Source organism: Varroa jacobsoni, unplaced genomic scaffold (genome assembly GCF_002532875.2).
Source record: "Varroa jacobsoni isolate VJ856 unplaced genomic scaffold, vjacob_1.0 scaffold_1118, whole genome shotgun sequence".
Classification (NCBI taxonomy): Eukaryota; Metazoa; Arthropoda; class Arachnida; order Mesostigmata; family Varroidae; genus Varroa; species Varroa jacobsoni.
In genome coordinates this window covers 66,578-80,623 of record NW_019214020.1, presented here as the reverse complement: position 1 = coordinate 80,623, position 14,046 = coordinate 66,578, and the positions used below count along the sequence as shown (strand labels likewise).

The 14,046-nt window shown below is 38.9% G+C and overlaps 1 protein-coding gene across 5 annotated transcripts in view; it reads left to right on the top strand.

Annotated features, from left to right (window-relative positions):
* Positions 1-405: 405 nt before the first annotated feature.
* LOC111266805 (uncharacterized) overlaps positions 406-14,046 on the top strand; it is a 34,492-nt gene continuing 20,851 nt past the window's right edge. The window contains exons 1-3 of one of the 5 annotated variants that reach the window (XM_022844593.2): positions 406-691; positions 10,451-10,570; positions 11,042-11,081. In XM_022844593.2, coding sequence (XP_022700328.1) covers positions 10,510-10,570; positions 11,042-11,081 — 101 coding nt within the window. In that variant the 5' untranslated portion in view covers positions 406-691; positions 10,451-10,509. Of the gene's footprint in view, positions 692-1,211; positions 2,689-10,450; positions 10,571-11,041; positions 11,082-14,046 lie in introns of those variants that run through there. The other 4 variants (XM_086971069.1, XM_022844597.2, XM_022844595.2 and 1 more) reach the window with 4 other exon arrangements.

Here is a 14,046-nt window from a genome sequence, read left to right as displayed (position 1 = left end):
AGTCGACCAGTTCGTGGCAGATTGTTTTTGTCTAATTTCTAATTTCGAAACCCTCCAAGAATATGTCAAGTGTCCCGTCTCGTCTGTATAGCAACTAGCAGTCGTAGCTGTGGAATGGCGTTGAAACAATTGTAAACCAGACTTGTAGTCCCTCGTAAGGGCGCTACAGATCCGGTTTTGTAGTGACCCTTCAAGTACGGTGAACATAGAGGTTCTGACTTCTCGCAATTAGCTTTGCCTGACGCTTCTTAGAACATATATAGATACTATTTACGTATGCGCAAAGTATTAGTAGAAGAATCTCGAACGTCCATGAGCCCCGAAATTAACCTCGTTTTTATAGCAAAACAGAAACATAATTGACCCATTTCGTTAAACTCATATACATCTTCCAGTAGTGGGCCGTTGCCTAGAATTGGCTATCCGTTTTCTGTCTAGGATCTTTCGTCATTGTCTAAGCGATGCTTTCCTTTGAATTGATAAAAAAACTGATGTGTCAAATTCGTTTGATTAAGTCATACTTCGCAGACTTGGATCGCAGTAGGATGCCAAAGTATTATTCATTATTTAGGACGCAAGCAACGTACATAAGCCTATCCACGATAGGCTTAAATCTGTTGTATTGATCGTGAAATATCTATTTACATAATATAACAGTGTGTAATTTAAAGCGGCTCCTCAGATAATACAGGTAAGTAATGAAATTTATACAGCAAACACCGTTTTATTTAGTGTAAAACAATATCAATTGTATTAAGCACCATCTTAATTCCCTTAGTTCTTAAGGAGTGAATCTTGTACTCATTATCCAAAGTTTGTACTCCTAAAGTGAAAAAAACTATAATCATGTTAAGTGCCATGCCAACTGACCAAAATGGTGCAACATAAAACAATTGAAGTCAACTGAGGTAGGTCTGAAACGCATTAGAGTCGCCTGATATAACTTCGCGGCCGAATCAACGACTACGACCCTTAGCGTGTCTCGTAGTTGTTCCCTAAATTGATCGTCTACTTTATGCTAAATTAATGTATTAACGTAATGAGCAGACGACGTTTCTATCTCCGTTCCGTGATGACAGCGACCTAATCCATTGTAACGAGAATAAATAAATATAATAATATAAATAAACAAACCATCGGAGCTAGACTCAGATCATGATATCATTAACTAAGAGTAAGTTTATATAGTGTTTCTTCCTTTTGGTCTCCCTTTATTTTGCGATTTACTATGAGCCTATGTCCAATATAATGCATCTCTCAATCTAATCAGCTGCTAACGATGACTGTGTGCGATAGTATCAACTAGTATTCAGCTTATTTTTTCGTGAGTTTACTATTAATTTTTTTTTGCTTCCTTGTAAAAAGTGCGTACGCATTGTTCCGCTTCTAAGTTGATAGCAGTCGGACAAGAACACGATAAAGACATGACAAATCAACACAATCAGTAGAAACACCCGAATTCACTCTATGCAATTACATGGTAGCATTTAGTTTTCACTCACGAATTACGGCAGCATTTTGCGGTTCTTCTTTGTTAGTGATAAACATACGTGTCTATCGACGTCGCCCGAATCGTCATTACCGTCGTACTGCGAGTTACCGTGAGCACAAACAGATGGCGCCACAATCATCGTCACAGTTCCCTTTCCTTCTAGAAGTTCACCACTCTTAATGCCTTGATACGAATGACGGTGGTGATGCTGATGATGTCGCTTACCAGCCGGAGAACCGCGATGAGGCGGACGCCGGGGCGCCAAAAGAATAAGTGGAAAACTCTACCAAAACACTTGCCTTCAGACCGTAGCAGCGACATGCAGTCGCGGTGGACCAACTAAACAGAAACAGTGTTGCATAAAACGCAACAGCAATAACGCCGAAACAAACGCCGCACTAAAACGATCTGTCTAGAGTATTGGGCTTCTACAGAAAATAGCCTGGATAATGCTGAAATTGACCCCTTCAGAATTTTAGCGGATGCCTCCCTACAAAATGTGCACGGATGGAGATGGCACCGAAGTAACTTTCTTTTTCTTTCGAAACTTTTCATACTCATACCCCCCCCGATATGTAAGTTTAGCGATGTGAGATACGGCCTATTAATTTTTCAATGGGTATTGGTTCAATGATACAGCTAGCTGTTGTGTTGTCGATGTCAGCCTGACCAGAGTGGAGTCACTATATCGACAAACGAGATGCCAGATGAAGGTCGACTAAAGTGAAGTCAGACGACATCTGGCTGGTAGAGACGGTACTCCGGCATCCGGTCTCGAGACAAGTCGCATTGATGAAAACTGTAGACGGAAAGACGTTTTACGTTGTGATCGATAACGGCAGGTGAAACGGTCTAGCTCAAACGCGTCTCTGGCGTGTAAGTTAGTCTTGAAGAGAAAAGAACCTTGTGTAGACATGTAAAGATACAGAGTTAGGGCGACGATTGGCAGACGAAGCAAACTTTGCATGTTGATATTATCGTTATTAGTGTACAGTGAGTCTTCTGCAGTGGATCCCTTCCGTCGAGTGGTTCTCGAATTGTGTGTTTATGGATGAATGTCGAGGTGATATATCTATAGATTATACAAAGTTCCATCACTCGTTGAACCTCCTCCGGTTTTGTGTGACGAGGTCCTTGACTCGACTTATAATGTGATCGAAAAAGCCTGCCCTCAACAAGTTAACTGCAAATGTTGGGTACGGATCTTTGTCTGCCATTAAAAGCATGTATGATTAAAAGCGCCTATAGGCTTATAGTTTCTTCAAAATTTTATTATCAATCACCTTATATGCCGAATTTTCTTGGGGAGCTTGATTACCTCTTAGCTTGTTCGAGTTCATCTCCGTTATGCAATTGCCGCATCCATCCTGTCCACTGAGCAACCTTAATGCAATTTTCCAAACGTAACTCTTAGTTCATCAATTTGATCGAGACATTCATTCTAATATACTATGATTATAGTATGATCGTATTTACGGTGTTCATACTGCTATGACGACGCTGACCGAAGTTCAAAAATATAGCTATTTAACAACAGTAAAATCAGCACGATGTCTCGTTACGCGGTGTGATGAGAAAGTGAGACAAGATGTTGCCTTTTCTGAAAGGGGCATTAAATGGGAAACGCTGTACAAATGTCATCACGTATAGGTGAACTAGCATGAACACTTCCGAATAACTGTACAGTGCATTACCTCGCCTTGTTTTACATATACTACATTATGTTTTTTGATGTGTTAGTAAGACTTTATAATTGATATAAGCATTTTATTTGTCTACTCGTATCATTTTCGAATATACTATACGATAGAGATAAGATGTCCGACAACAAAGACACGAAATCCCTGTATTAAATAGCTATGCCCTAGTTTCACAGTATTCGTTCATGCACAAGAGAAATTTTTATAGTTAGGCATTATAATTCGTTTAGCCTAGATGAGGATGTCAATTTAGCAGAAACGGTTTCAACTCTAGCAGCCGTCAACGGTTTGCTTGTTACTCATAGCGAATAGTCGAACACCTAATTTTCGAGATTGATTCGGGAGTAGTTATCAAGTTCCATTGTTAATAACGCATTATTGTTTGCTTCTGACGTCGTGTCGCCACTATTTCTGGCAAAGTGGCCTGCATCCGAAGCTACAAACATTGTTTCGTGCGAAAATTTTCGCACTTCTGTTTTTCGCTCATGTATCACCTCGATGCCCCCAGATCATGGTATTAGTTGACTATTTGAAAATTTCGGAGCTGGTTCTAGTGCTGTACTTATTGAAGAAATAAAAATACGGATCTATTATTTTTCCAGATATGAAAGCTAGCTCGGAATGATCCTTGGGCTATAGAATTTCCGCACAGCGTAACATTTCCATAGCATCTTCTTTCATGACAGACTGCGGACATGTCAGCCATTCGTTTATCATACACCGCTTGGTTCTGTTCATATCCCTTAGAGGAGTCAGTCTCTGCTTCTGAACTACGCTAAATCAGTGTCAGTTATTAAGCGTTACGCGAATCCATAGCCAAAATGATCTCGCCTATTTTCAATAAGAATACAGAATTCTGACGCTGAAACGTTAGTTGTAGCTTTTCAATCGAATGTTACTTTGATAGGCGTCGCCGTTCGTCAGAGTATCGTAACTCGCGTCTAGTCCACGAACGCCACGCTCTCAAGACGATACATCCTGTCAAAGTATAGCGTCGTATGACAAAGCTTACGCTCGTAATTCAAAATGAATTACTGCTCGAAGCGACAAACTCATAGGAAAATAGTGCGTACCGTGCAAAAACTATAGGCAATGAACAGTCTGTAGAAGTTTTACGTTTGTACGAAAATAGCGTCCGATCGAACATGTATCTGAAAGCAAAGTAGAGACGAGGTGAGTCGATCGGATCCGCTGAGAAAGCAAATAACGTCTATGGACATACTAGATATATCCGCTGACGCAACATATTGCTAGTACATGCATTTATAGTTAAACTAAATAACTGATGGTGTATCAGCTCTACTTGGACAGCATCGAACAGACCAGAACAGTAACCGATGTTGAATATCCAATGTCTTTTTTTATTGTTGTGATCTCATAAATTGGCCATTGGTCAAGATCTTACAAGGTGATGACTGGTATTTAAACAAAGGCTTAAAACTGCCCAGGTTATCTATGTTTATAAAATTGCTGATCAGCTGAAACATCAATGATTTATAGGGTGTGGTTTGAGTTATTGTCCCTCTTAACATATAGTTCTTCAATGTAGTGGCACTTTTCTTCAATGAAAAGTTTGCTTTTTTTTTCTTTCTTTTATCTCCAAGTGCTCTTTCAAATGTTAATCGACAGAGAAAATATTTTTGTACAATCATGCTAAATTTCTAAATAAACAGCATCGCGTCACTCTTGACACACAAATTATTCTAAATTATCAGCATAATTGCGCATAGCTTTAGGAGTCCTGGTATTTTTTAATGGAGCTCGCAGATTTTTAGTTTGCGAGATCGTGAACCCCAGAACATACGCTGAGGAAGCTGTAGTGCTCTACGGCCGCGCGTGGCTCTGTCTCATATAATCATTACTAACAGTATTGTCAAGGCACCTGGTGACTAAATGGTGTTTGAATGATCTTTTACGTTGTCTTACTTCACGGTATCTAAGTCAGGATATACAGAATAAGAGGTCTCGCAAGCGATGGATGTTTGCCAATATACCAGGTATTCTTTTTGCCGCTCCAAGTAAAAAGTGAAAGCTCTGGACATAAAAAACAAAACTGTCTTTCAGAGTTCGTATTGCTTTTGCAATACGACGTTTTTTATTACGATGCGTTTACCAGAATAAGTCGTATGGGTCGACCATTTTTTTCATTCCGCTTTGCTGGTTACCTCTGGCATAAAGCGTCTCTTCTAATTGCTCGGTGCGCGTTTCGCCGCAGAGAAAGTTCGTAGCTGAAGTCGACAAATAACAATCTTCTACGTACACTACAATATAGTTTTTCCTTCGCAGGCCATAAGAACAATGTATGCGTTTGCTGTCATCCCAATAATAACGACAACGGCCGGTTCCGTTTGCTTTGTTTCTCTGCTTTTTTCAATTATGTTTCTGCTGCGAGTGATGAACGTCTACAGAGTTGTATAGAGCCTTGGTTTGCAAACGAATTACCTCAGGCTGACAAACAATGTAGGGGATCAATACATCACGAATGGCCCACCCTGAGTACCTTTACCACAAAGTACTTAAAGTTTATCTTGACTCTCTCTGTAGACGCTCACTTGGAATCTAGTTGACGAGCAGCCAACATTCGAAGAAAAGCTATTTTACGACTGATTGCTTCCTATATCATTCTCGTCAAGCTGAAACGTTATTGTTTTAAAAGAACGTTCTGATCGCTAGGAAAGCTTAAGGAAGGCAGCGTTGTGTCCACTTGGAGGCGCCTCGAAGTAGCGAAATCAACATATCGAAGAACGCTCATAGCCCTAAACTATGCGGTTGCTTAATATTTCGACCTCGTTGTAACACTCCCTGGAACGAGCTGACATTTCCTGGACACTCACTGAGCGCTGGTCCCATCTCCTCGGTATTCCCTTTGAAATCAGTCGTCTGTATAGGCACATCTGTATAGTTATCTAACTGAACTCAAAAATTAGACATTAAAGCACATTTAAATAAAGAAATTACGATCGAATTGTTGTGATTATGTTCAGCGCAATGGTTTTCGATACTATCCCGTATAAATCTATTCTTGTTTTTTCGGTCATGAAGCATATATATATATGTATATATATATACACGTATATATATATATATATATGCTACGCTATTTTCTCGATGCGTTATTGCAAATTGTCTTCTACTATCATTCATAGAAAACTGTTCTCTTCAGAAATTATGACATCCATTACATTTTGCTATCTGTCCTCTTATGTCGTAACATGACAACGTAACTTAGAAACTTTACGCTGAAGAATTGGCTAAATATTCAAATTGAAATATTTACGATCCGGTAGCGCCCGTAGTTAATTAAAGCGATCAAAGAAAGGTTTAATAAAATTCCCTCTTTTTTTTTTTTTTTTACAGTAAATGCCAATATCTTCGTATCCCTACGTCTTTTTTGGACCTCGACCCTCGCAACATACTATTAATTACTAGCATAGTTTTTTTAAATTGCCGATTCGGTAAACTTATTTGCATTTAGGTGGTTTGGTCTGTATGCGAAAAAAGCCAATGGCCTTTTTTTCTGATAAACCTCGAGCGCGTTTGTTGACGGTATTACAAAACATATACTAATAATGAGAATTATATCTACGAAGCTGATACATGAGAAAGATCTCGATATAAACTCATATATTTCCCGATATTCTCATATAATAAGATTCAGATATTAACTCATATCATTATTAAAAAACTTATTTAGTACCGCGAGTAGTAGTCAAGAAAGCGACAAGAATGCCTGCTCGTCAGTCGTTGCTATCTACTTTTTTTCTAGATAGATTATTTAATTTCGATTCTATTTCAAACAACTAGGCTATAATGATTTTACCCTAAACTCACGATAACTTTACGATGTTCAACATAAGGTTCTGAAAATAACTTTCTACGTTTTACGCCAATGGAAATTGTTAGGTTAAATTAAAACGACGGTGGCGCAAAGTGGTCTCCGCTCGCAACTACTTGCAAGTGTACTGCTGTAACAATTTTAGGCTTCTTATAACACAGTTATTCAATTATCAGTGTTTTTTTGGCCTTCTGCACCTTTTCTTGTAAAGGTCTAATAAATAGCCTTACAATTTATAGAACGTTTTTAGATACACAGCACCGGATTTACAGAACAGTATGTAAAGTGAATAGAATAGCGTCGGGAAACGGGCCGTAAGAATAACGCTCTTTCGAAAAGAAAAAAAACCTGACCAATTTAACCGAAATAGTATTAAGGCTACATGGAGGAATACCCCATACTTAACGTTATATACAAAGAAGAGATTGGTAAACGTATCGGTTGGATGACAATAGCTGACCCTATTTGTTTCACTATTGATTGAACAATGTGGTCTGGCTACAAAATGAATAGTTGTACAAAATATGTCGTCGCCTCATAAGAACGGAAGAATCATCTATCAGTAAAGATGTATTATCTAAAAGTGTTTGATATTCATATGGCCTAAATCGTTCATTCTTAGGCCGAGGGTCTAGCAAGAGTGCGCTCCTTCGTTGACTTCTCGTAAGCTTGTGAGATGTATACGTTACTCCATTCTGCCTCGTCAGTTTTGTCCGAGTTTTTGCATTTACGTGCACTGACCTAAAACTCGGGCAAGTCCTAAACGTGTTCGATCCTTCGTTCATTTGACTTTTTCTCATAAATCATATTTCAGTTATAATACGATTCGATCTGAACAAAAGCATGAAGGTTTCTCTAGCTATTTATGGTCCGGTTATACCATGTTAAATTTGTTCATATTGTATTAATTGTGATCTGAGAATTTCTAAAATATACTATAATTATCCTTATTAAAAGTAAGCATTCTAAAGCTTATCAGCTTTTTCATAGTACAAACATTATAGCGGTTAGGCTTCATCATCCCTTCCGGGCATTTTCGCCATAATCGACCAGTTAAAACCTAACAAAGCTGCGAATAGTGGCACCGTCATTAGATGCCACAAGTTTTTCCAAGTATGCATTTACGTTAGGATGATGTCCTTCTGGTTCATTTGCATCGACCCACTGATGTGACCGTCCGCAATGATTGTAAAGGATTGATCAGTTTAATACGGCAACGAATTAACTTTACAGCAAACGTCTCTAATTTTGTTCCCCGCTGAAATCATATGGCTGCCAACTTTAGGCATTTACGAACTATGTGACACTTAACGCCTGTCGACTGACGGCTATCTCCGCCGCTCTACTTCCTAGATTGAGCTCATATTGGTAAAGCGCTTGAATTTTGTTCATTGTCATGACTGGCTACGATCTGCCTGTCGAAAACGCGAACGACGAGATCCGGCTTGACGGTCTCAGGTTTAGAAGAAGACGAAAGCCTCTAGAGAAAAGGCGCGTGATTCAAAAAAGTGTAATTTGGAGAATATAGGATTAAAGTTCGTCACGTTTCACACGAAACGATTTAATACATGAAGACAGGTATTGGATCAACGTGTCTCGCCCGCAACAACACAGATAGCAGCAGCGGATGTCTCTGCTCCATGTAATAGCCTTTTATTTCTATTACGATTTTGATTATGGCTGCGTCTACGTTTGTCGCAAGTTGTTTGCAAAATGCACTCGCTAGAAACTTTCGCGAACCTGCACTCGCTCAAGCAAACTGCACAAGGAAAAATTTTCAGGTTCGGGTTCTGGGTGTACAATGGGTTAAAGATCCCGAAAATCTAAAGGCTTCCACCTGTGATAAATAATCTCGACTATCGAGGGCAAGGTCTGTTATGTGCAAACACTCTGCGAGTATCAAAAATGGCTTTTCGTGCCATTATTAACATTTGTTTTCACCTTTACGGTCTCGTTCCTATTATGGCTATTACATGTATAAACGTTTTTCTCGGATTCCGACGAGTCGAATATAGACCCTTGAATCTATACAAGTTTAGTTTCGGTGGGGTTTGTCCGACGGAGAAGTATCTTAAGGTATTTTAGCTCATATTCAGTTCTCAGAAACGTTCTGGCTCCCGAATGTAGAGTTCCAATTATTCTGTACAGATGCGTTAACTATCCTAAATACTCATAACATTTTATCTACGCCTTTACCATCTTGAAGAATCGTTTAATCATGTCTATGAGAGTGCAGTAAATCTTTGTTTAGTTTCGGCTATTCAAACGATGTGAGCGTGTAATCTTCACTATATAAGCTCCAAAACTATATCGAGGTTTGCTAGAAGCAATGACCGAAGTAAACGATCCCCGTTTCAGCAGATCGGAAATATGTGTGTGAAATTATATCGCTGCTGTTTTCTGAACTTGAAGTTGCACCATAATTACTACCAACTTAATGTACCCTCACGTTATTTGAACTAATTAATTTCTATTCGTTTGCTGGTATTGAAGGAAGAGTTTTCCCGTTCGACCCTCCACGTCTGATTTGATTTTAGATACACACTATGAAAAGTGACAGGAGCCGCTTAGTGGATCATTACTATTATTTGGATAGTCTCCAATTTCTATACCTAAACTAAGAATTAGACATTCAACCGGCTAGAAGCAAATCATTTTCATAAAATAACATCGAAAAATCAAATTGGCCGTTTCAAATTGTGTGACCATTTCACTTACGCCTCAGATGGTTGCTGCTATTGTAAGTTTATCATGAGCACTCAATAATTCCCTATCAACTGAGAAAAAGACATTCGATGTTTCCAAAGCATTACGAACAAAGTACCCACAGTCCAAGAAAATCATGTCTGCAGCGACTTTGTTTGTATTATTGTTCTTCAAAGACCATTCCACAGATCTTTCGATAGAATAGTTGTATAAGAATTATTCAACGTCGTCCTATTACCCTTTTAAAGCCTCTTTAGTAGACAACTGCGTGTTTAGCTAAAGAAGAATTGCTCTTTTAACTTGAATCGACTGAATGTTCACGGACTCAAATACTTAACAGGAACAGGTCGGGTCGTCAGAGTACACAATGAAGACGAAGCAAAAATTTAAAGGTTTAGTGGGATTACACAGAACTAGATCATCGCCCCGGTTGTCCACCGTCGTCCAAGCCTGAATCTACTTAAAACTCAACAATATTTCCGTGCGCGCACTTCTGAAACACAACAATCTCTAAACGTCCGTCTAATGGGGGACAGCTTTGACTGAAAAATATTTTGGATATACTTTGTTCATCTCTGATGTTTTTGGCAAAAATCATGCCAAGAAAAACGCTAAAACACAACTATGATGGTTCCGACTTTCCATTCTTCTGTCCGCCATTATCCGGTACGAAACGCTGGTAAATTTTTTTTCCATTTTCTTCGTTTTATCTAACAGGTGCATTGGCTAGGACAAGCAGCCTATTTGGTTAGAGTCCAAAAAATGCCACAGAAGATATGAAGAAGTCAAGACGTATCAAGGAACGCTTGACGCTCGACAGAACGAAGGAGGCTTCATGTAAAAAACTATTCTCCTCTAGATTTTATATGCGCATAATTCGTTTAGTCACCGCATTGGTAATTTTGGATACAGTTTTTAGTAGTAGTAGTTCAGAAAGAACTGATTTAGAATTACAAATCGATGGGTTCAATCCCTTCACTATCGTAATTGAGACAATAACTCTTTCGCTGACATTTTGTTACAAACATAAAAATCAAAAAAATTCAAGTGGGATGTTTGTGAAATCGGTGGTGTTATGTGGACAAACACGAAGTTCATTATTGCGATTAATTAGGGCTAAATATATTTGCATCGTTTTTTTTCTTCTCATAAATGTAAGTGCAGCTCCGCGTAACCCTTTTTGAAAAATATCTACTTAGGTCACGATGGCAGCCTGTACAGGCTCAGTGCATTGACATGATCGACTTTCTTTTCATATATTCATACAAAATTATAGTATTGACGTTTTTACCATCTTTGTAATTTCAGGTGGCCGAACCAAGATGACTTCGCCGATGGACCCACGATGGTGAGTTTTATTTGAATCTGTTTACCGGGGGATCTGCCTCTAAAATGGCTGTATAGAGCAGAGAATTTTCACAAGCAAAGAAATCGACCCTCCGCTCGTAGGCTGCGCAGACAGACGGTCGCCTAGTAGAGATAGTACGAGCGTCTGTCGCGAAAATTCGAGTTATACTGGATTTTTTCGTCGGACGGACGTGCCCTTTCCTTAAATTCATGATTCATTCAATGAATCGCTGGGCAGTTCAAAGCTAGTGCTGCGATCATCTACAGCGAAAGTAGAAACAATTCCCTCCGATTGTGAAGTGATTTTTTTGTCATTAGTGAAAATGTTTATGATAGTGTTTACCCAGAAATCATCCTGGACACCTTACTACCTGTATTTAGAGGTCTGCGTTTTAAATATATATGTAACTTCAATTTTAACTATAGTTTTGTTACAAACGGACCTCTTATTAGCTTAGTTCAGGCGAAAAGTTTTTATCTTCAAAGGTCATTGTTATTAGACAAGTCCATTAAGAACTTGTGTCTTTAATCGATCGCATTCAAACGTTGAATCCATGTTGTTAGAAAACAAAATTGGTTCAAAGGCCTGAATTTGCGATTTCGAGTATATGTCATACTTCAGCCGAAAAAAATAACCGTTAGGGAGAAGCTGACACTTTTTACGCCACAATCACACCAAAACGTCAACAGTAACCGTCATTATCGAATAAAGCTTACCTATTTTTTTATGAAATTGCATGTAATACCATTTCATTCTGGGACAAAGGGTGCCTATTTCGTGTCTTGGACACGTCTGTCCTCGTCGGCGCGCTTGTAACATAATAATTGCTGATTAAATTTGAAGACATATGAAATAGCCTAGGCCTAAAGGAAAATGGGGAGGACACACGTTTTGCTTTGTGACAAGAGAGAACAATTTAACTTAAAAGTCTGAGACATTCATTTCTATTCGTTTGCAGATTTCTCTGTGATAATGATGAGTATCTATTCCCTTTAAAGGTGTTACTACAGCCCTAAATGCTCGCTGAATCTTCGATTATTGCGATTCGATTTTCATCATATTCTTCGGTTGTCATCCTTCTTCTTCTCTATCCTATCTTCAAAATCAACGTCTATCATCACCTACATTGTCATAACGTTCTCGCAATGTTACCGTTCATGCCTTGCGTCGACAGCTACGATAGTTTCACGCTAAGCATAGAACCGCGGTGTCTGGCGCGAGGGAGCATTCGGGTCATCCGTTATGTGTGCACACAGTCTGTACCAAGAAGTACTAACAAAGAATCAGCAAGGAACTTTATTTCGAATTTGAATTTGCTGCCCCTGACAACTGGATTCGGTGTGCGCTGAGCGGGTGAATGGTTGAAGTTGGCTGTGATGATCTGCTCGTCCAGCATTAAAATCAACTGATAAACAGACGACGATTAACATCAAGTTCTAACTTGATGCCTACTGTGCCTAGCGTCGTTAGAGATAAACAATCGTCTCCGGGAGCAAATTTCGCTATGGCACTTAGAGGTATATACAATCAGACGCGAACCGGCCGTGCAGCTCGTAAGGGCAGAATCACATCGAACGAAATAGATGTTTCCCTGTGTACACACACTGTGGTTATTGTGACAATTTTTTTTTGAGCTAGATATATGAGTGTACGATTTCTATCACGTGTTCCGAATCAGCGCCGCTTTGTACATTTGTCAGAATATATGAATTCGCCGTAGAAGTTGGATGATGGATGGATGGTCCTTCCCGCGAGGTTTGCAATTAGCCCGTACGAAAATAACAAAATCCGTTCTGATCTTTTTCGTAATGAAAAAGCAGCAAAAAACAGCATTAAACAGGAGCCGTTAAAATACGCAGAATTTCGAACAAAATGGCTTTAGAGACCTTATGCTTTACTATCTATAGACATACGTACCGTGTGATTCAATTCTGTTCAAAATAACATCTGTTATTGGGCAGAATCAAATCTGTAATCTTAGACGTCCGCAGCGTAACGTGCAGTTGACCAAGCGAGCGCTCATTATACCTATATTATATACGTATAAATACCTATATATACGCATAGAGAGGTCTGCATACGCCCGTGATATGAAACAATTTTACTGTCGTCAATTGTCAGCTTTTTGCCTATCTACCGAAATGGTGTGAATTTGAATGAAAACGATGTGATGCAGCCTTTTAATCAAGCACAATATTAGGGCGCTTGAATAGTTGCGATAACATTGTACATGTGTACTAATCGCCGTAAGGGTGTGCTTGACTCCGATGCCACGCTGACTGTGTGTGCACACACAACAATAATACATATAGTTAAATAGTTTGAGACGTACGCGTTTGTTACTAGGGAAAGCAATAAACGCGTGTTTACTCAAAAGGGAAAAAGAGACAGTACAAAAAAGACAGAACTAAACAATTTTTCATCCGCCCCACGTTTAGTCGTAGCTTGCTTGATGCTAGAGTTGTTTTTGCCAGTTCTGTAAGCCACCCCGCGGCAAGCCTAAAATTTGTTTGGTGAGGCAAAACATCAATAGACATTTACACAACAAACAGAAGCAAGTAACAGCAAAAATTAAATTAAAAAAAAAAAAATACCTCGGCTATCTCTAGCTAGCTTAGGTACTGGGTCGATGTGCTTCAGCTTATCCATTCGTACAATGTATATATTGTATCTTGAAACTAGCATTAAAGGAAGTTAACTATAATTCTGTTATATCACATCACATTCATAGCTAAAATGACAATGATAAAGAACTTCACAATAAGATAAACAAATCAATTAGGATGAAAAGAATCGAAGCTTCAGAGGGTAGAGCCATATTGCTGCGCGTCATAATTTTCGTGTTTACACTACAACACGTACAACGAAAAAAAGCTGTACATAAATGGTGTGCATGTTTGATCTCTGTGATTATCTTATGTATGGGATCACATAGAGAAAGAATATAATTTTGTCTTTTTTTTTT